Source organism: Cetorhinus maximus, chromosome 6 (genome assembly GCF_964194155.1).
Source record: "Cetorhinus maximus chromosome 6, sCetMax3.hap1.1, whole genome shotgun sequence".
In the NCBI taxonomy this organism is placed as follows: Eukaryota; Metazoa; Chordata; class Chondrichthyes; order Lamniformes; family Cetorhinidae; genus Cetorhinus; species Cetorhinus maximus.
This window is the reverse complement of record NC_135884.1, coordinates 128,955,500-128,978,395: the sequence shown is the minus strand read 5'-3', so window position 1 is coordinate 128,978,395 and position 22,896 is coordinate 128,955,500. Positions and strand designations below refer to the sequence as shown.

Sequence of the window (22,896 nt, the reverse complement as noted above, 5' to 3'; positions counted from 1 at the left end):
AGACAGAGGCTTTTCTTCCCAAAGGAAGCTATGCCCGTAAATCCCTAACCCAGGGAACAGCAGCAGAGGGAAGAAAACCAAGACATGGAAAGACTATTGGCTTTAAAAATTCACACACCTTTTTGTTCAAGTAGTGTCTGTAGTGATTTTATTTACCTTTGTAGACAAGGTAGAATTAATAAACCTGAAGGAACTGTATACTGGATGTGGGAATGCCCTGATGTCTATTGATGACTTGGTTGCCTGTTTAGCTCTATGAATCTGATAAGCTTATGAATAATTTAAAGACTTTATGCTGTGGCTATAAAATAAAACATATTGCTTTGAATACAAAATTACTGAGGGGCATGATTTGCTACACATTTTCTTTAAAAAAATAAGCTAAAGTTGCAAGTCTACTAAAGTTAACTATTTTATTTTTACAGAAATTAAAAATTTGTATGAGATGCCCAAAGCCAGAAATAGATGCAACAGAAGCATTACTGAGAGAACTTCCACATTCTGAGGAGCTTTTTAGTGCTCAAACCAGGGATTATTTAGAGCAGGTAAAGAATATAGAATAAGGTTTTTTGCTGTGTTTGGGAACAAATTTCCAGATTGACAAGGAAATGAATGATACATACAAAGATTGACAGAAAAATTGAGAGACATGTTAAATTGTTTTGATTACAATAGCAGCATTATGAACACATTACATTTTTTTATTCATTCATGGGATGTGGCTAGGCCAGCAATTATTGCCCATCCCTAATTGCCCTGTTCAGGGTGCGTTTAAGAGTCAACCATATTGTTGTGGGTCTGGAGTCACATGTAGGCCAGACCAGGTAAGGTCTCCTTCCCTATAAGGCATTAATGAACCAGATGAGCTTTTACGACAATCAGCAAAGGTTTCGTGGTCATCATCAGACTTTTAATTCCAGATTTTTATTGATTTCAAATTTCACCGTCTGCCGTGGTGGGATTTGAACCCCGGTCCCCAGAGCATTACCCTGGGTCTTCTGAAATTCTAGTCCAGTGACAATACAACTATGCCACCACCTCCCCCATAATTACTGTAGCAATGTCAGAAATATATTCTTTTTGAATGTATTTATGATGTTGCTACACATAGTGAGACAAATAGAGGATCCAAGGCCACAAAATTCAGTTGCCAGGAGTGGAATTTTTCCACCTGGGACTAAGTTCCTGTGGCAGGGGCAGAGAGTGTGACCCCGGCCTTATTAAATATGTATTGGAGAAATTTGCGACATTTTGCGTGGCAGGGTGGGCTGAATGACTTGTGCCCCAGCATTATATCTGGGCACCATTTTGAAAAGGCATCTGGATGTAACTGGCCCACTGTTGAAGATAGGAGATGGACCTCCTGAAGATAGGAGATGGACCTCCTGAAGATAGGAAATGGACCTCCTGAAGATAGAAGATGGACCTCCTGAAGATAGAAGATGGACCTCCTGAAGATAGAAGATGGACCTCCTGAAGATAGAAGATGGACTTCCAGGAACAGCCTGAAGATAGAAGATGGACCTCCTGAAGATAGAAGATGGACTTCCAGGAACAGCCTGAAGATAGGAGATGGACCTCCTGAAGATAGGAGATGGACCTCCTGAAGATAGAAGATGGACCTCCTGAAGATAGAAGATGGACTTCCAGGAACAGCCTGAAGATAGGAGATGGACCTCCTGAAGATAGAAGATGGACCTCCGGGAACACTCTGAGGAAAGAAGACGCTGAAACTGGGAGACCCACCTGATAGATGCTCCTCCATGCACTGCTGTGTTCCAGAGTCCACGGTCACTGGAGGCTTCCATCCTGAACTCTGGGGGCAGACCCAGGCCTTCTTCAGGCGAGTTTCAACTTTTACATGCCACATTGGTCCAGACGTGTTCAGGACTGGCGTGATTTCCCACTGGCGTTGTGGAAGATCAGGTGTGGGTGGGCGATTCCGGCCATGCAGTTACCTGCATCCCATTAGCGGAATGCAAATCAGTTTCCCACCAGTCTCTGGCAGGAATTGCGATTCGCCATTGTGGGGGGGGTGGGGGCGGGGTCAGGAATGGGAGATTCTGCCGTCATTTTATGCTGGCGTGAAACTGATTTTTGGACAATGCGCCGCATTCTTACCCCCGCCTGCCATGAAACCCACTGTGGTGGGCACGGGGAAATTCTGCCCCAAGTTTCCACATTTACGTGCTACTAATACTGTAATGGTTCGAAAATGGTATCCGCAGCTGGAATGGGGAGGAGGAGATAAGATTCTCAGCAGGTGGCCATAATCAATCAGGATGTTCAGGGAGGAATTCTTCTTTGTCTTGTGCCCGTGACATGTTTGTCAATCTCTCCTTAGCTGTCACCTATCCCTGACCTTCTATCTTGCTCCAGCTGTGCCAGCCCCTCCTAAACAGTATAAATTCCATCATATTTCTACTTGCCTTTAGCTCTGAAGAAGTCATATGGACTTGAAAGGTTAACTCTGTTTCTCTCTCTTGACAGATATTGCCAGACTTGCTGAGTTTTTTCAGCATTTCCTGTTTTTATTGAGGAGTTCTCCTACTTCAGCCTAAGTCAGGAACAATGTATACAAAATCTCAATTTCACTGAGAAGGTAGTCACTGAAATCTGCACCCATTTTGTAGCCGGAACAGCAACCTCAAAGCAGGATGAGGTCAGCGTTGCCAATGGCTGTGAAGGTGTCCATGGCCATGAACTTATGGCCCGGACCTTTAAGTCATCAAGCGGGGGATGGGGCTTGCTCGCCGATGCGTAAAATGATGTGGGATGACATCGGGTTGAACTCCCGACGTCACTCCGCATCATTTCAATTTTCAGGTCGGCGGGGGCGCAGCCCGAATCAGCTGTGCTCCCGCCTACTTGTCAACGGCCTATTGAGGCCATTTAAAAAGTAATTGAAGTAATTAATGGACCTGCCCTTAAGGTTGGCGGGCAGACCGGGAGTCCTGGTGGGCTTCAGAAAAAGCATGAAACCTCATCCATGGGCGGGAGGAGGTCTCAAGAGGATTTTTAAAATTTTAATAAAAGTTTGATTAAAAGTGATGGACATGTTCCAACTCATGTGACAGTGTGACATGAGGGGACGTGTAAGGGAAATTTTTTTTTTGCCCCCTTCACCATTTTTAAATTTGGCGCCGATCTCCCTGAGGCAGCACTTAGCCTCAGGGAGATGAATGCGCTCTTTCGTGCACATGTGCAAAAGAGCGCACTCTTGGCTGAGGGATTACCCCCCCCGCCCGCACAGGAGCGCATAGCACTTCCTGGCGGACGTCACGCTGGGCGTGCCTTAATTAGCCCGCCCACATAAAATGGCAGTGCGCCCCCGATCAGGGGCGCCAATTGGAGGCGCGCCCACACATGCCCGCTCCTGCACTTACCCCTCAACGGTAGGGAAATTCTTCCCGATGTGTCTGGTTCCTTCTAGACTGGAGCAGGTGATATTTCTAACACCTCTCAGCTAGCTATCTGATCTTGCATTGAGGCTCTGTATCCCAAGAGAGCTGAATACATGTCATCCTCTCTGGTCAGAGAGCAGCAGGTGGAATGAACAACTGGCTTCTTGAGGATAGGAGGCTTTCCCATGGTGAAGGATGCCATTGAATGCATGCATGTAGTCTGGTCGATACCGCATGTAAATTTTGACATGTAAGGCAATTGAAAAGAATTCCTCTCTCTCACTGCATTATGCAAGTCAATAACCTGTATCCTGGCAGCAGTGATGATGGTTTCATTCTGTGGCAGTGTGTTGTACCATCAGCGTTTGAGCCACCAGGACAAACCAGAGGAAGTTTTCTGGATGACAAGGACTATCTACTGACCGCCTGAAACATAACTCCAGTGTGTAACCCAAATATGTGGCTAGCATGTATATAATGATAGCCATGTCGCTACAGCCAATTCCATTGAGCAAGCCATTAGTGTGCTCAATCAATGTTTCCATTGCCTGGACCTCTCTGAAGAAGTCCTGCGATACTCAGCAGAGCGCGTGTCAAGATTAATTATAGTGTGCTGCATGCTGCACAACCTTGCATCATGAGAGTAGTCCTTGCCACCAGATTGACAGTGAACAGGACAAGAAGGAGGAGGAAGAAGAAGGGACGAGACAACCGACAAGCCTCCTTTCTGGCTGGGCTGTTTATCATTGACCCAACCGACTGTGGTACCAGTGAATGCAACTTGAATTCCCCATTCACCAACAGCTGCATACCTTATCTTCCTTAACTTTTTTCTCTTATTCAGTATCCCCTTGACCACAATGCAAAGATAAAAAACACCACAAAAAGAGTCCAAGCCAAATTTATAAATCAAACCATCTAATATTTGATCAAAAGTCAACTAATCACCCTTGTGCATTCCCTTACTGCCAGTTTTTCGTGTGATTTTGCTTGTCCTAGTGCTCCTACACTGTGCTATCCCAGTGGCTGCAGCATTGCCCTTGGAAGGTTGCTGACTTTCTGTGGGTGAGTGAGGGGTTGGTGGGAGGGGAGGGGGGCACAGACTGCAGATGTGTCCTCAAGCCTCTGCATCCAACAGTATAATACATGTATCTACTGCCTACTGTTAAAGTAATAAAAAAAGCCTTTATTATGTGGAGGTGCTTTTTAAAAAATGTGGAAAGTAGGTGTGAGTTCCATCTGGAATCTCTTTGGAAGTTGCTGAATATTATTGTATTCAGATTTGGAGAATATATATGGCCTATAAGATGAAAGCTGCTGGACATCATCAGACCGATAGACTTGAAGCCCACTCTATTAAAAGTTAATGCAAGTGTTCAAAATATTCAATATTTTCATTTGCTGAAGTGTAAAATTTTGAATCCTTGTGAATGATTAACAACCTGAACATGATGTAAACACTTGCTGATTTTGCACTAATTTTACATCAGAATATTTCAAGTGTTAAGTGGATTCTAAAGACCATTTTAAAGTTACAATTTTAAATAACGCTTTACCATAATCACTTGGAACATATTAAATATGGACTGCAGCGGTTCAAGAAGGCAGCTCACCACATCTTCTCAAGGGCAATTAGGGATGGGCAATAAATGCTGGCTAAGCCAGCAATGCTAACATCCTACAAATGAGTAAAAAAAAAGTGAGAGGGGAACGTCAGAGTTCAGGAGTTGAGTTTCTGTTTTCCAGCACAACCTGCATGAAAGCATCTGCACCAGAGCTAAAGATTGAGGAATTGAGAGTGTAAATTACTCAAATATTCATTTTATGAGGCTCTAATAGCAGCCTGAAATTTTTTGCCGACAGGCCAACAAACTTTGCCCCAAAATTAATCTGCCCAAACTTTTTATCAAATTTTGTGACCTCCACAATTTGGGCTCTTCTCTAAGTGGCAAACTTAGAAAATCCAGTTCTGAATTTCCTGAATTTGGGTGGCATGCTTCCTAAAGCCCCACAAAGACAGGTTGGGCCTTTCCCATCCTGAAATCTCTCCCCTTCTCACCTGGATGCCCAGTCTTCACAAAGCATGCAGCAGCCAACCAGTTGCCACTTCATGTTTGTTTTGGGTGTTCAGTCTGAGAAATGTTAATGAGACCCAACCATTAAAAAATAACCAGATGTCCCATGGCAACTTGAGAGGAAGAAGTCCAACACCCCTCCCCTACTCTCTGCTCTCTTCTGTGGTGATATACTATAGCCCTTTGCACTTACCATAATCAGACTGATGGCCATGAGATACTCTATACAGAACATATTGATGGCTTTTTATCTAAAATGTCTCAAGGCTTTGCACCAGTCAGAGGAGATGTCCCAGGCACCACTATCACCATCCCTGGGTTGTCTTGTCTCATTGGTAGGACAGATGCAGCAGAGGTGGTGGCACAGTGGTATACAGTCAGGAAAGAGTTGCCCCAGGAGTCCTCAACATCGACTCCGGACCCCATGAAGTCTCATGGCATCAGGTCAAACATGGGCAAGGAAACCTCCTGCTGATTACCACGTACCACCCTCCCTCAGCTGATGAATCAGTGCTCCTCCATGTTGAACACCACTTGGAGGAAGCACTGAGGGTGGCATTGATGCAGAATGTACTCTGGGTGGGGGACTTCAATGTCTATCACCAAGAGTGACTCGGTAGTACCACTACTGACCGAGCTGGCCGAGTCCTAAAGGACATAGCTGCTAGACTGGGTCTGCAGCAGGTGGAGGGGGAACCAACAAGAGGGAAAAACATATTTGACCTCATCCTCACCAACTTGCCTACTGCAGATGCATCGGTCCATGACAGTGTCGGTAGGAGTGACCAGCACACAGTCCTTGCGGAGACGAAGTCCGCCTTCACATTGAGGATACCCTCCATCGTGTTGTGTGGCATTACCACTGTGGTAAATGGGATAGATTTCAAACAGATCTAGCAACTCAAGACTGGGTATCCATGAGGCGCTGTGGGCCATCAGCAGCAGCAGAATTGTACTTGAACACAATCTGTAACTTCATGACCCGGTATATCCCCCACTCTACCATTACCATCAAGCCAAAGGATCAACCCAGGCTCAATGAAGAGGAGTACTAGGCATACCTAAAAATGAGGTGTCAACTTTGTGAAGCTATGACACAGGACTACTTGCATGCCAAACAGCATAAGCAGCAAGTGATAGACAGAACTAAGCGATCCCACACCCAACGGATCAGATCTAAGCTCTGCAGTCCTGCCACGTCCAGTTGTGAATGGTGGTGGACAATTAAACAACTCACTGGAGGAGGAGTCTCCACAAATATCCTCATCCTCAATGATAGGGGAGCCCAGCACATCAGTGCAAAAGGTAAGGCTGAAACATTTGCTACAATCTTCAGCCAGAAGTGCCGAGTGGATGATCCATCTCGGCCTCCTCCGGAGGTCCCCAGCATCACAGATGTCAGCCTTCAGCCAATTGAATTCACACCATGTGATATCAAGAAACATCTGAAGGCACTGGATACTGCAAAGGCTATATGCCCTGACAATATTCCGGCAATAGTACTGAAGACTTGTGCTCCAGAACTTGCCCCGCCTCTAACCAAGCTACAACACTGACATCTACCTGGCTATGTGGAAAATCGCCCAGGTATGTCCTGTACACAAAAAGTAGAACAAATCCACCCAGCCAATTACGGCTCCATCAGTCTACTCTCGATTATCAGTAAAGTAATGGAAGGGGCCATCAACAATGCTATCAAGCAGCACTTGCTTAACAATTACCTGCTCATTGATGCTCAGTTTGGGTTCCGCCAGGGCCACCCAGCTCTTGACCTCATTACAGCCTTGGTTCAAACATGGACAAAAGAGCTGAACTCTAGAGGCGAGATGAGAGTGACTGCCCCTGACATCAAGGCCACATTTGACTGTATATGGCATCAAGGAGCCCTAACAAAACTGGAGTCAATGGGAATCAGGGGGAAAGTTCTCCATTGGTTGGAGTCCTACCTAGCGTAAAGGAAGATAATTGTGGTTGTTGGAGGTCAGTCATCTCAGCTCCGGGACGTCACTGCAGGTGTCCTCGGCGCAGTGTCCTTGGCCGAACCATCTTCAGCTGCTTCATCAATGACCTTCCTTCCATCATAAGGTCAGAAGTGGGGATGTTCGCTGATGATTGCTCAATGTTCAGCACCATTTGCAACTCCTCAGATACTGAAGCAGTCCATGTCCAAATACAGCAAGACCTGGACAATGTCGAGGCTTGGGCTGACAAGTGGCAAATAACATTCACGCCACACAAGTGCCAGGCAATGATCATCTCCAACAAGAGAGAATCTAACCATCGCCCCTTGATGTTCAATGGCATTACCATCACTGAATCCCCTACTATCAACATCCTGGGGGTTACCATTGACCAGAAACTGAACTGAACTAGCCATATAAATACTGTGGCTACAAGAGCAGGTCAGAGGCTATGAATCCTGCGGTGAGTAACTCACCTCTTGACTCCCCAAAGCCTGTCCACCATCTTCAAGGCATAAGTCAGATGTGTGATGGAATACTTCCCAATTGTCTGGATGAGTGCAGCTCCCACAACACTCAAGAAGCTTGACACCGTCCAGGACAAAGCAGCCCGCTTGATTGGCACCACATGCACAAACATTCACTCCCCTCCACCATTGTTGCACGGTAGCAGCAGTGTGTACCATCTACAAGTTGCACTGCAGGAGTTTACCAAGGCTCCTTTGACAGCACCTTCCAAACTCACGACCACTATCATCTAGAAGCACAAGGGCAGCAGATAGATGGGAACACCAGCGCTTGGAAGTTCCCCTCCAAGTCACTCACCATCCTGACTTTGAAATATATCGCCGTTCCTTCACTGTCACTGGGTCAAAATCCTGGAACCCCTTGCCTAACAGCACTGTGGAACTCCCAGTGGTTCAAGGCGGCAGCTCACCACACCTTCTCAAGGGCAACTAGGGATGGGCAATAAATGTTGGCCCAGCCAGTGAAGCCCACATCCTGTGAATGAATTAAAAAAGAGAAAGACAAAAAGGAAATATGAGAGGCAAAAAGAGAGTGCGAGAAGAAACTAAAATAAAAACAGAAAGTCCTGGAGAAACTCAGCAGGTCTGGTAGCACCTGTGGAGAGAGTTAATGGGTGGGATTTTCCAGCCATGCCTGCTACTGGGATTGTCCGGTCCTGCCGAAAGTCAATAGGCTTTTGACTGGGCCACTGAACCCACCACGGCAGGGCAGGAAAATCCCGGCCAACATTTCTAGTCAAATATGTTACTTCTTCAGAACTGAAGGGAGGTTGAAATGTAATGGGCTTTATGCCGTTGAAAGGGGGCAAGGAGAGGAAGAACAAAAGGGAAGGTCTGGGGTAGGTTAGAGGGCAGGGAAGATTAAAGGACAAAGATGTCATGGAACAATTAAGGCAGGGGAATGGTAATGGTTGTAACAAAGAAACAAAGCAGTAATCCTGAGTGAGTGGAACAAAAGGCAAAGGGAGTGGTAATGGTGCATATTTCTGAAAATGATTCTAGATATCTCAATGTAAGGTTCATTTTGTACAACAGATGGCAAAATTGAAGTTTGGCATTTGATTTCAGGAGTTTTGTAAAAAAAAATGTTTTCTGGATGTTTGCAGTGGTTGCATTTTCTGTTTAAACTGGTTGCATGGGTCACTTCAGAGGGCATTAGGCATGGTGTGGGACTAAGGTCACATGTCAACCAGACTGGCTAGAGATTCCTTTCCCTGAACACCCTTAATGAACCAATCGGGATTCTACTGAAATCCATCAGCATTTTATTGGTAATTTTCTGTTGTAGGCCACAAATTGCTGTCTTTGGTGAGTTCAATTTCACAGCTTCATGAGTGCTAATCTAGTGCCAAACCATCTACCAGTCTCCTTACTTAAAGTGACTTCAAGAATTTAGAAAATAAATTAGCTGCATTGAGAGTTACACTATAGCTGCAGACCTGTAGCTGATTTATTATGGATAATAAAGTATAATTGGGGCATGTATTTGTTCCACATAAAAAAAAACATTCAGCTGTGGAGTTGATGCTGCTCTTGGAGGAAAAAAAGTCAAACTGAAATTAATCATCAATATAAATCAAATCTAATATCACAGCTCATAAACTGAATCAGGAAGGCAAATTTATGGTTAGACCTTGTAAAATTTTGCTCTGAAAAGAACAATTGTTACCTCAAAAGAGTTCCTTGGAAGAACTGGTAAGCCTCAACATTTTTTTCCCCAAAATTTATTTTATTCAGAAAATTTGTGAAAGTAAATTACAAAACATTTCAACATGAAAATTACATGAAGTACCATAAAAATTCGACTTATCTCCATACAGTGTTTACCATTCTAGATGCCTCTGCACAATTGTAATTCTTTTGATATTTTCAATATAATTCCATGTCAGGCACTCAGCCTGGGGGCAAACCATTTCAAATTCAAAAATGACACAAAATGCAATAGAATTCAACTTTCCATCGTACAGCATGTTCCTCTCTGAGGTGCCTCAATATAATTTCAACACTTTTCATACATTCATATTCAATGCTAGGCATACAGCCCCGAGAGGTTCTACAAATTTTCCAGCCCCTCGGTCTACTATGGCTGAAAGGTCTTATACAGCAATCTTTCCCCATTGGGCCTCTGCGGCGGCTGCGCCAAACTATAGTGTGTCCCTCAGCATGTAGTCCTGGACCTTGGAATGTGCCAGCCTGCAACACTTAGTCGAGGACAACTTTGCATTGGAAGACCAACAAGTTTCAAAGAGCATCTTTCATTGAGCTGATGATCCTCCAGCAGAATCGATGTTTGTCTCGGTGTGTGTCCCTAGGAACAGCCCGTAGAGTCCAAGTTGTCACGTGGCTGCTCGGGATGAACCTCAACAAACCCACTGCAGCTTTTTCCAGTCCTGCTTTACAAAGGGACATTCCAGAAGGAGGTGAACAATGGTTTCTTCCCCACCACAGCCACCTTGAGGGCAACTTGCAGAGGGGGTAAGACTCTGAACGTGTAGGAAGGACCTAACTGGGAGGGCCTTTTTTAGGTCTTGGGTAAATGTGTTCGTTGGCCAACCGAACTCTAACTGCACGCCTTCCTATGTTCTCATCAATTGCTGCTTGCAATCAACAACTGGGAGAGACTGACATAAGAATAAACAGTGATGGTTTGTTGAGACATAGGGCAGAGCACCAGATCATATGTGCTCACTCAGAAACTTCCAGAACTAGACTTACAGTTCCCAGTTGCCCGCACTGTACAGTGATTCGTTCGTGCTGTCACATGATTAGTACACATGCATTCTCTTAAAGGGATAGGGTACTTCACTTTACCACATCTCTCCCCCTCTACTTAAAAGTACAGCTAACAAGCTTAAAACACATTAACTATTTACACAATAACTATTTACAGGTCAAGTCTCTCAACATATCACTAATGGACATTCCGAATTTGCAATGCTCAATTAATGCCTTTAAAACGGCCACATAGTCAGCTATTGTCTCCTCCGCAAGCCTGTTCCTTGAATTGAACTTGAAGTGCTGAAAAGTAACAGAGGGCTTTGATCTCAGGTAGCTTTGTATAATTTTTATTAACTCGTCAAAAACCTTCAAGTCTAGGGCGCTAGGTGACGTAAGGCTGCGGATCAGCCCATACGTTTTCTTCCTGCATGAAGACAAAAGAATCGCCCTCTTCTTCCCCTCCCCTGCGATGTCATTAGCAATAAAAAAGAACGCTTTGAGGTTGACATACTGAGACCAGTCATCTGAAATGGGATCAAATGGTTCCACACGCCCGAACTGCGGCATCGTGAAGGGGACTGCCCTTCCGATAAGTTTTCTAGGTAATAATACATTTAGCTGTTCGGCTTACCCCAGAGTTGCGCTCTCCCTAGGGTGTCTTATAATTTTCTGTCCATAGCCATTTTTCATGTATTTATCCTTTTAAACACATTGCCGCTTTAAGAGCGGTTACCGTTTTTTTTAACTCTCTCTGCAGCTGTCAGCTTTTCTCTGCTGGGTTCCACACTCATTTCGAGTTTTGGGATTCCCCCGATCGTGACTCTACAGGGTATTTTTTTTTTCATTTTAAACTGCAGTACTGCTTCCTGCTCTGATTGCCGGCTGCCACCTATTTTAAAAGCTAAATACAGATGCTCTTTCCAATGCTTTGCTCACCCGTCTTGAAATTTATTTTCTTTTGTTCTTTATCCTTGTCGCCACTTTTATGTCTTGGGTAAATTAGTTCATTGGCCAACCAAACCCTAACTGCACACCTTCCTGTGTTCTCATCAATTGCTGCTTGCAATCAATAACGGGGAGAGACTGATGTAAGAATAAACAATGATGGTTTATTGAGACACAGGGCAGAGTACCAGATCATACGTGCTCACTCAGAAACCTCCAGAACTAGACTTACAGTTCCTAGTTGTCCACGCTGTACAGTGATTCGTCAGTGCTGCCAAATAAGAACATACATAAGAACTAGGAGCAGGAGTAGGCAATTCAGCCCCTCGAATCTGCCCCACCATTCAATACGATCATGGCTGATCTCATTTCGGCCCCAACTCCAATTTCCCGCCCTGTCTCCATAACCTTTCAACCTGTTACTAATTAAAAATCTGTCTATCTCCTCCTTAAATTTCAGCGTCCCGGCATCCACTGCACTCTGAGGTATTGAATTCCACAGATTCATGACCCTTTGAGAAGAGTAATTCCTCCTCATCTCTGATTTAAATATACCACCCCCTCAGCCTAAAACTATGGCCTCTCATTCTAGAATGCCCCACAAAGGGAAACATCCGCTCCACATCTACTTTGTCTATCCCCTTTAGCATCTTATATACCTCAATTAGATCTCCTGTCATCCTTCTAAACTCTAGCAAGTACAGGCCTAAACTGCTCAATCTCTCCTCATAAGACAAGCCCTGCATCTCTGGAATCAATCTAGTGAACCTCCTCTGAACTGCCTCCAATGCAACTACATCCTTCCTCAAGTAAGGGGACCAAAACTGTGCACAGTACTCCAGGTGCAGTCTCACCAATGCCTTGTACAGTTGCAACAACACTTCCCTATTTTTATACTCTATTCCTTTAGCAATAAATGCCAAAATTCCATTTGTCTTCCTTATTACCTGCTGTACCTGTATACTAGCTTTCAATGATTCATGCACGAGGACACCCAGATCCCTCTGCACTGAAGCATTCTGAAGTTTCTCTCCTTTTAAATAATAACTCGCCTTTCTATTCTTCCGACCAAATTGGATAACCTCACACTTATCCACGTTAAACTCTATTGGCCAAATTTTGTCCCATTCACCTAACCTGTCCATATCCATTTGTAAATTTCTTATTTCTTCATTACAACTTACTTTCCCACCTATTTTGGTGTCATCTGCAAATTTAGCTATAGTGCCTTCTATCCCTGAATCCAAGTCATTAATATAGATTGTAAATAGTTGGGGCCCAAGGACTGAACCTTGTGGCACCCCACTAGTTACAGCTTGCCATCCAGAAAAAGACCCATTTATCCCGACTCTCTGTTTTCTGTTGGTTAGCCAATCCTCTATCCAAGCTAATATATTACCCCTAACTCTGTGTGATCTTATCTTGTGTATTAATCTTTTGTGCGGCACTTTATCAAAGGCCTTCTGGAAGTCCACATATACCACATCTACAGGATCCCCATTATCCACTTTGCCTGTCACATCTTCAAAGAACTCTAGCAAATTAGTCAAACTTGATTTACTCTTCATAAAACCATGCTGACTTTGGTGGATTGCATTTTGACTTTCCAAATGCCCCATTACCACTTCCTTAATAATGGATTCTAACAATTTCCCAATGACAGACGTTAATCTAACTGGTCTATAGTTTCCTACTTTCTGCCTCCCCCACTTTTTGAATAAGGGCATTATATTAGCATTTTTCCAATCCACTGGAACCTTTCCAGAATCCAGGGAATTTTGGAATATTATAGCCAATGCATCCACTACCTCCGCTGCCATTTCCTTTAAGACCCTGGGATGTAGGCCATCAGGTCCTGGGGACTTGTCACCCTTTAATCCCAAAAGTTTGCTCATTACTTTTTCTCTAGTGGTGGTGATTGTTCTAAGTTCTTCCCTCTCTATACCCTCTGCATTACCTGTTACTATTGGGGTGGTACTAGTGTCCTCCAACGTGAAAACTGAGGCAAAATATTGATCAAGCTTCTCTGCCATTTCTGTGTTCCCCACTATTAACTCCCCAGTCTCATCTTCCAAGGGACCAACATTCACTTTAGCTACTCTCTTTCCTTTTATATACTTGTAGAAGCTTTTGCTATCAGTTTTTACATTTTGCACTAGTTTTCTTTCATAATTTACCTTTGCTCTTTTTATTATTCTTTTTGTAATCCTTTGTTGATCTTTAAAATTTTCCCAGTCTTCCAGCCTGCCACTGACATTTGCAATTTGATATGCCCTAGTTTTTGCCTTTATGTTATCTTTAACTTCCTTGCTTAGTCACGGATGCTTTCCCCCCCCGTTACCATCTTTCTTCATCTTTGGAATATATTTTACTTGGGAGGAATTGAATATCTCCTTAAATATCTGCCACTGTTCATCAACTGTCCTACCTTGTAGTCTTCCTGCCCAGTCCATGAGGGCCAAATCCGCCCTCATGCCTATGTAGTTACCTTTGTTTAACTCCAGAACACTAGTGTGGGACTTAAGTTTCTCGCTCTCAAACTGAACTTGAAATTCTAGCATGCTATGATCACTCTTCCCTAGAGGATCCTTTACTATGAAATCATTAATTAATCCCATTTCATATACAAAACCAAATCCAGAATAGCCTGCTCCCTGGTTGGTTCCACAACATATTGCTCCAAGAAACAATCTCTAATACACTCTATGAACTCTCCCTCGAGGCTACCCTTGCCAATTTATTAGTCCAGCTTATATGCAGTTTAAAATCACCCGTGATTATTGCCGTGCCTTTCTTACATGCTCCCAGTATTTCCTGATTTATATTGTGCTCTACTGCTGAACTACTGTTTGGGGACCTATAGATTATTCCCACCAGGGACTTCTTTCCCTTGCTATTTCTTGTTTCTACCCAGACTGACTACTTCTTGCTCTCCAGTGCCTAAATCATTCCTCACTATAGCACTGATCTCTTCCTTTACTAACAAAGCTACACTACCTCCTTTTCCTTCCTGCTTATCCTTCCAAAATGCTGAGTACCCTTGGATATTCAACTCCCAAACCTGTTCTCCCTGTAACCACGTCTCAGTAATCGCCACCAAATCATACCTAGTTATCTCTATTTACGCTGTTAACTCATTATTTTTATTCTGAATGCGACACGCATTCAGATACAAAGTCTTTAAGTTTGCCCTATTGTCAATTTTCCCTACTCTTAAATGATTCTTTGGTGCAATATGCATTCACACACTCTGTCCCTTCCTTTCACTTTTTGGTAACAATCAACCTCGTCACTAACCTGCACTCTTACCCTCTCCTTAAACTTTGATTTTTTATATTTCCATGCAACTGAACCCCACCCCACTATTTAGTTTAAAGCCCTATCTACAACCCTAGTTATGATCAGTACACTTCCATTCTCTTAAAGGGACAGGGTACCTCACTTTACCACAGCCTTTCTCAGCACCAGCCAAGCTACATCTTGATGCTTGTTTGAAAATTCTGGTGATGATGCATTCTGCTAAATTAATTTGACAGTCTGCTCAGGGAACCATCCAACAGGACCTACCATCTTTTCTTCCCTCAGGGCCTCGAGGACGTTATGTGCAGACCACTGCCTAATGGACTTGTGGTCAAAAGTGTGTTTCTGCATAAACTTTTCCATGACGGACAGGTGGTTCGACACAGTTCATTGCTTGGAGCGTTCTGCAGCAATGTGGCCAGACCCATCCTTCGCAACACTGAGGACAGGTAAAACCTCGGGGCGTAGTGACACTTGGAGTCTACACACAGCTTGATGCAGCCAGACACAAAGGTGGCCACCAGGATGAGGGCAATGTTGGGCACAATTTTCCCCCTTTATCTAGAGGTTTGTACATTGTTGTCGCTGCAAACACGGTCCATTTTTGACTCCAGATAAAGTGGAAGATGGCTCGGGTGATCTCCACGGCACAGGAGTGAGGAATGAGCCAGATCTGCGCCATGCACAGCAACACTGAGAGAATGCCTCACACCCTGATGACCAGGTTCTTACCCGCAATGGAGAGGGAGTGTTGCACCCACGTGATCAGTTTTTGTTTGCTCCTACTTGCTCCTTCCAGTTTTTCGTGCATGCCCTGGTTCCTCTGAACCATATCCCCAGCACCTTCAGGCAGTCTGACCTGATGATGAAGGGGACAAAGGATCGGTTGTTCCAGTTCCCAAAGAACATGGCCTCACTCTTGTCATGATTTACCTTGGCCCCCGAGGCCAGTTCAAACTGGTCGCAGATACTTATCAGCCTGTATACCAATAGCGGATCCAAGCAGAAGACAGCAACATCCTCCATGTACAGGGAGGCTTTGACCTGAGTGCCTCCACTACCTGAGTTGTCACTCCTCTTATGCCCGAATCCTTTTGATGGACTCGGCAAAAGGTTCTATGCAGCACACGAAGAGAATAGGGGAGAGAAGGCAGCCTTGCCTGACTCCAGATTTAATTGGAAAACTCTCCGATTTCCACTCATGGCCTCAATATTTCAGGCAGCATACTCTGCCCATCATCTGGAGGAATAACTGGATACACTGAGAGGTAGTTATACATACTGCAGGACGGGAATATGGACAGGCTCTTATGCTGATTGTTCGGGCTATTGTGTTTGTGTTTGTAGGTCAGTACATGTTAACATTCTTGCAAGATAAATTCAGATTCAGTTTGAAAACTGCCTTTACAAATGATTGCAAATGTCAATTTTATTATCCTAGGCAAGTCAAAATAACAATCAGAGTTAAATCACAAAGATTTCAAAGCAGCACTCATCAACATCAGATGGATCTTAATAGATCTTGAAAATAATTCTAAAATGTTCTCACTAAAATATTGGAAAGTGCATAAGGAGATTTCAGTAAGATCGAAAAGCACCAAAAATTGTAAAAGCTTCATAATATATGTAAATATTTAAAGACATTCAAAAATGTTTTAATTGTCCATGACGCTTATTTTGAAATGAACATTTGGCTTTTCATACATGAAGATAGTCTTTTTAACATAAATGAAAACTTTGATTCCTTCTATCAGACCACACTGTAAAGTCAAACAGGGACCATCTTCAAGTTTCAAATGAGATATAATTGTTTTTAGCGCATTGGCTATCAATCAAAGTAAAAGATTCCCAATAACCGTACAACTATGAGAATGCGCGGTTATCTACACAAATAATTTATATGTGGGAGGGTTTCAATATCTAACACCAGCCTTTTATCTTCAGCAACAATGCAATCCCCATTCTCATTTACTCTCTCATCTACATTCATCATTCTCTGGTAGGAATCAAAATGATCATTTTCTCAAATGTTGTGTTTTTCTTTCCTATCTGCTACAAGATGATTGAGAATACCTTACAGAAACTTTCTGTGATAGCAATGAATTCATCCTCACTGAAGGGAATAGAGAAAATTAACACTTACCTTAAATTTATTACCTCGTACACTGATAGCCTGACTGTTGCATCACAGGTAAGATGAGTTCTGTGTTTTGTCATGGCAAATTTTGAACGCATAAATGAAGAATAATATTTAATTTTAATTGTCAATTACACATTTATTTTAATATCAAGGCCACATTTGACCGAGTGTGGCATCAAGGAGCCCTAGCAAAACTGGAGTCAATGGGAATCAAGGGGAAAACTCCCCACTGTTTGGAGTCATACCTGGCACAAAGGAAGATGGTTGTTGTTGTTGGAGGTCAGTTCTCTCCGCTCCAGGACATCACTGCAGGAGTTCCTCAGGGCAGTGTCCTCAGCCCAACCATCTTCAGCTGCTTCATCAATGACCTTCCATCATAAGGTCAGAAGTGGGGATGTTCGCTGATGATTGTGCAATGTTCAGCACCATTCGCGACTCCTCAGATACTGAAGCAGTCCATGTCCAAATGCAGCAAGACCTGGACAATATCCAGGCTTGGGCTGACAAGTGGCAAACAACATTCGTGCCATACAAGTACCAGGCAATGACCTTCTCCAACAAGAGAGAATCCAACTAATGGGATGAAAAATAAGGCCCAACCTTTCATATTCCACCTGTTTATAGAGATACTTTGCACAAATAAAAGCGTGCAGTGCAGAATTATGCAGGGCTATAGTTAAGCCTTTTCTTCAAATAAGTCTCTGACTCTTTTTAGCAGACTGCTGCTGTTGTTTTGCTTGAGCATCAAGATGATAAAATATGGTAGGAAGAAAGTATTTCAGTAGAAGAGGATAACTCAGTGAAAGCACATTAATTATATCAAAAAAGCAATTGGTATCAAATCAAGTTAGGTTACTTGTATTTATTTGGGAAAAGTTTAAATTCCCAGTCCTGTGGCTTTTTAGTTTCTTGGTTTAGAGGTCCAGGATGGAATGGCAATAAGTCCTATTGAACAATAGATATTGAATGGGTTTCAACATCACAGCTGCTCTTGCCAGGTGAAATATGTTGCAGTGTACGTATATTTTGAATGTTTCCATGCTCTTTTTTACTTCTCAGGATGAAGCCAGTAACATGCTTCTGACCCTGAGTGACACGTTGGAGCTTATTCCTGTTCACAAGCCGAATGATGTAATGTGGAAAATGTCCGCAGCAAAAAATGGTCTTTATGCCGCTAACAATCTACTAACTGCTTCAATGGCAACTAATAGTTTCAATGTGGAGAAAGAAAAGGTAAAGATCCTCGAAAGTTTAGAATTGAATGGCTTGGAATTAAAATAAAACAAGCTTGCGGAGAAGGCAGTGTGTTCCTCCTTCCACTGGTATCATTTCATTTTGTAGTGGAAGACACAGCATTAGTCAGAGTTCATTTTCAATATAGAATGGGAACAATTTCATTTATCAATTCTGTTGGTACTAATGAACAGGAGTGAAATGAAAGTCCTGCGACTGGATCTTATACATGGATTCATGTGGTTATGTAAAGCAGATGGCTAACTAGTCCTTTCATATTCCACCTGTTTATAGAGATACTTTGCACAAATAAAAGTGTGTAGTGCAGAATTATGCAGGGCTATAGCTAAGCCTTTTCTTCAAATAAGTCTCTGACTCATTTTAGCAGACTGCTGCTGTTGTTTTGCTTGAGCATCAAGATGATAAAATATGGTAGGAAGAAAGTATTTCAGTAGAAGAGGATAACTCAGTGAAAGCACATTAATTATATCAAAAAAGCAATTGGTATCAAATCAAGTTAGGTTACTTGTATTTATTTGGGAAAAATTTAAAGTTCCTTCACTTTGGACTAATTCAAATATTGATGCATAACAGATAGATTATACCTTTTATACATGAGGTGTTACAGTATAGATCTTGCAAAAGATTTTCATTGATGCAAGAAACAAGAGAATTGACTCTGCACCACATGTTCCTTAGGTATTAAATTGATGCTATACCTGCCTTTTGATATGTTTATTGTTCTGTGCTTTGATGCATATTGGAGACAATCCATTCCTTTTGATTCTAATTTAGTGCTATCCTTTCTTTTGATTCTGGTTTAATGGTAGGCATCCATTTTACTCTTAATTAATGGTACATTCATATTAATGGTAGTAAGTAACTTGCAATGTTCCCTGTCAAATGTATTTTGAAAGTTCATATGCAACTCATCAAAGCACTACATCAACCATCAAAGAACTCAATCAAGGTAGCCAAAGCTAATTTGCTTTTAACAAATCCATGCTGAATTTCATTTATTAGCCCATACATTTCCAAGTGCCAACAAATTTTGTCCTGGATTATTGTCTCTAAAAGTTTCCCCATCACATATAGCATAACCAGCAAGCGATAGAGGGAGCTAAGAGATCCCACAACCAACGGATCAGATCTAAGCTCTGCAGTCCTGCCACATCCAGTCGTGAATGGTGATGCATAATTAAACAACTCACTGGATGAGGAGGCTCCACAAATATCCCCATCCTCGATGATGGGGGAGTCCTGTACATCAATGCAGAAGGTAAGCCAGAAGTGCCGAGTGGATGATCCATCTCGGTCTCCTCCGGAGGTCCCAGCATCACAGATGCCAGTCCTCAGCCAATTTGATTCACTCCACATGATATGACACGGCTGAAGGCCCTGGATACTGCAAGGGCTGCAGGCCCTGACAGTATTCTGGCAATCGTACTGAAGACTTGTGCTTCAGAACTTGCAGCCCCCACCAGCCAAGCTTTTCCAGTACAGGCATCTACCAGGCTATGTGGAAAATTGCCCAGGTGCGTCCTGTACCCAAAAAGTAGGACAAATCCAATCCGGCCAATTACTGCCCCATTAGTCTAGTCCCAATCATCAGTGAAGTGATGGAATGGGTCATCAACAGTGCTTAGCAAAAACCTGCTTACTGACGTTCAGTTTGGGTTCTGTTGCAGTCACTCAGTTCCAGACCTCATTATAGTCTTGGTTGAAAAACAGACAGAAGAGCTGAACTCCAGAGGTGAGGTGAGAGTGACTGCCCTTGACATCAAGGCAGCATTTGACCAAGTGTGGTATCAAGGAGCCCTAGCAAAACTGGAGTCAATGGGAATCAGGGGGGAAACTCTCCACTTGTTGGAGCCATACCTAGCATGAAGGAAGATGGTTGTGGTTATTGGAGGTCAATCATCTCAGTTCCAGAACATCACTGCAGAAGTTCCTAAGAGTAGTGTCCTAGGCCCAACCTGGTTGGGGGGGTGGGGGGGGGGGCATAAAATCCAGCCCATGGATATGAAATTGACTGAGTGACACAAAACAGGGAGTATTTGTGAACTGTTGTTTTTGCAGACTGGAGGAAAGTTTACAATGGGGCTTCCCAGGATTCAGTGTTAGGACCACTGCTTTTCATATATATTAACAACCTAGACTTTATTATACAGGGCATAATTTCAACAACAGAACCTGGATGTTTTGTGAGCCGTGAGAAGGATAATTTTAAACTTCAAGAGGACATAGGCTGGTGGAATGGGCGGAGAAGTGGTAGATGAAATTTAATGCAGAGAAGTGTGAAGTGATTAATTTTGGTAGAAAGAACGGGGAGAGGCAATATGAAAAAAAGTACAATTGTAAAAGGTGCAGGAGCTGTGGGACCTGGGGATATGTGCGCACAAATCATTGAAAATGGCCAGGCAGGTTGAGAGAGCAGTTAAACAAAAGCATACAGGATCCTGGGCTCTATAAGTAGGTGCATAGAGTACAAAAATAAGGAAGTTATGACAAACTTGTATAAAACATTGGTTCAGCCTCAACAGGAGTTTTACATCTGGTTCGATGGCACCACACTTTAGAAATGATATGAAAGAAATAGAGATGATGCAGAAAGGATTTGCATGAATGCTTCCAGAAATGAGGAAATTCAATTATGTCAATAGATTGGTAAAAGCTGGGGCTGGTCTCCTTGGAGAAGGTTGTCAAGGGGTTAGATAGAGGCATTCAAAATCATGAGGGGTCTGGACAGACTAGATAGGGGAAACTGTTCCCATTGAGACCCAGAGGACACCGGTTTAAGGTGATTGCCAAAAGAAGGATGGCGACATGAGGAAAAACATTTTTACGTAGCAGGTGAATAGGATCTGGAATGTCTGAGAGTGTGGTGGAGGCAGATTCAATAGCCGCTTTCAAAAGAGAATTGGGTCATTATCCGAAGAGGAAGCATTTGCGTGGCTACTGGACAAAGGGGAGGTGGGACAAGATGAACTGGTCTTGCAGAAAGCTGGCACAGACACGCGTGGCTGAATGGACTCCTCCTGTGTTGTAAGCATTCTATGATTCTGTAATAAGTTCCTACCTTTCCAATTGGCTCATGAGTCCAAATGGGAGCAGAGTATTTTGAAACTGAATAGCAGCCTTTAATGTGATTTGAAAATGCATAAAAGATGTTCCAAATGTACACACTTAGAAATCACCTTCTATTACTTTCAATTTTGTATTTAGATGGCAAATAGATCTGAAGACCTCCTCGCATCTGTGGATAAAATGTCTTTGTCTCTTGAGAGGCTGATACATGAAGAAGACCCTGTATATGTTTTAATGGCATCCTCCTTAAGCATAGTCTTAAATAGGTAAAGAATTCATCACAGTAAGCAGTGCTTGGAGAAAATAACTTTATATAACTGCATGATTCTAAAGGTGCCTAATGATGTGTCTGTGATCATTAAAAGGCATGGGAACAGGAGTAGGCCATTCGGCCCATCGAGCCTGCTCTACCATTCAATTAGATCATGCCACTTTTCCACACTATCTCCAAATCCCTTGATGTCCTTAGTTTCTAGAAATCTATCAATTTCTGTCTTGAACATGCTCAATGATTGAGCTTCCACAGCCCTCTGGGGTAGAGAATTCCAAAGATTCACTACCCTCTGAGTGAAGAAATGCTAGCTTTTAGTGACGCATGAACAAGGACATCCAGGTCCCTTTGGACATCTGCATTTCCCAACATCTCACCATGTGAGAAACATTCTGTGTTTTTGTTTTTTCTACCAAAGTGAATAACTTCATATTTATTCACATTATATTCCATCTGCCATACTATAGCCCATTCACTTAGCCTGTCCAAGTCCTCTTGAGGCTTCCTTGCATCCTCCTCACAACTTACATTCCCACCCAGTTTGGTGTCATCAGCAAATTTGGAAATGTTACAATTGGTCCCTACACCCAAATCATTTATATAGATTGTGAACAGCTATGGATCTAGCATGGTTCCTTACGGTACCCCACAGGTAAAAGCTACCATCCTGAGGATGATCCATTTATTCCTACTCTCTGCCTTCTATCTGTTAAGCAATTCTCAATCCATACTAACATATTGTCCCCAATCCCATGCACTCTAATTTTATTACTGACCTCCTGTGTGGGGCCTTATCAAAAGTCTTCTGAAAATCCAAATACACCACATTCACTGGTTCTCCTTTATCAATGCTACAAGTAATATCCTCATAAAGCCATGTTGACTCTACCCAATTTTACCATTTCTTTTCTAAATGTCCAATTATCACATCCTTTATAATAGATTCTAACATTTTCCCTTCTACTTACGTCAAACTAACAGGTCTGTAGTTCTCAATTCTCCTTCTTCCTCCCTTCTTAAACAGTGAGGTTACATTTGCTACTTTCCAGTCCGCAGGAGCCCTTCCAGAATCTATAGAATTTTGAAAGATAACCACCAATGCATCCACTATCTCTCTAGCCACCTCCTTCAACACTTTGGGATGAAGCTCATCTGGCCCAGGGGATTTATCAACCTTCAACCCAGTTAACTTTTCAAGTACTACTTTGCTAATACTTTTAGTTCCTCAGTTTCAC

The 22,896-nt window shown here is 42.9% G+C and overlaps 1 protein-coding gene across 1 annotated transcript in view; it reads left to right on the top strand.

The window, feature by feature from the left end:
- Window positions 1–22,896, top strand: part of LOC144681428 (polycystin-1-like protein 2) — a 147,429-nt gene that overhangs the window by 14,560 nt on the left and 109,973 nt on the right. The window contains 2 exon segments of the mRNA XM_078543019.1: window positions 16,934–17,121; window positions 18,130–18,303. Of these exon segments, the coding sequence (XP_078399145.1) occupies window positions 16,934–17,121; window positions 18,130–18,303 (362 nt within the window).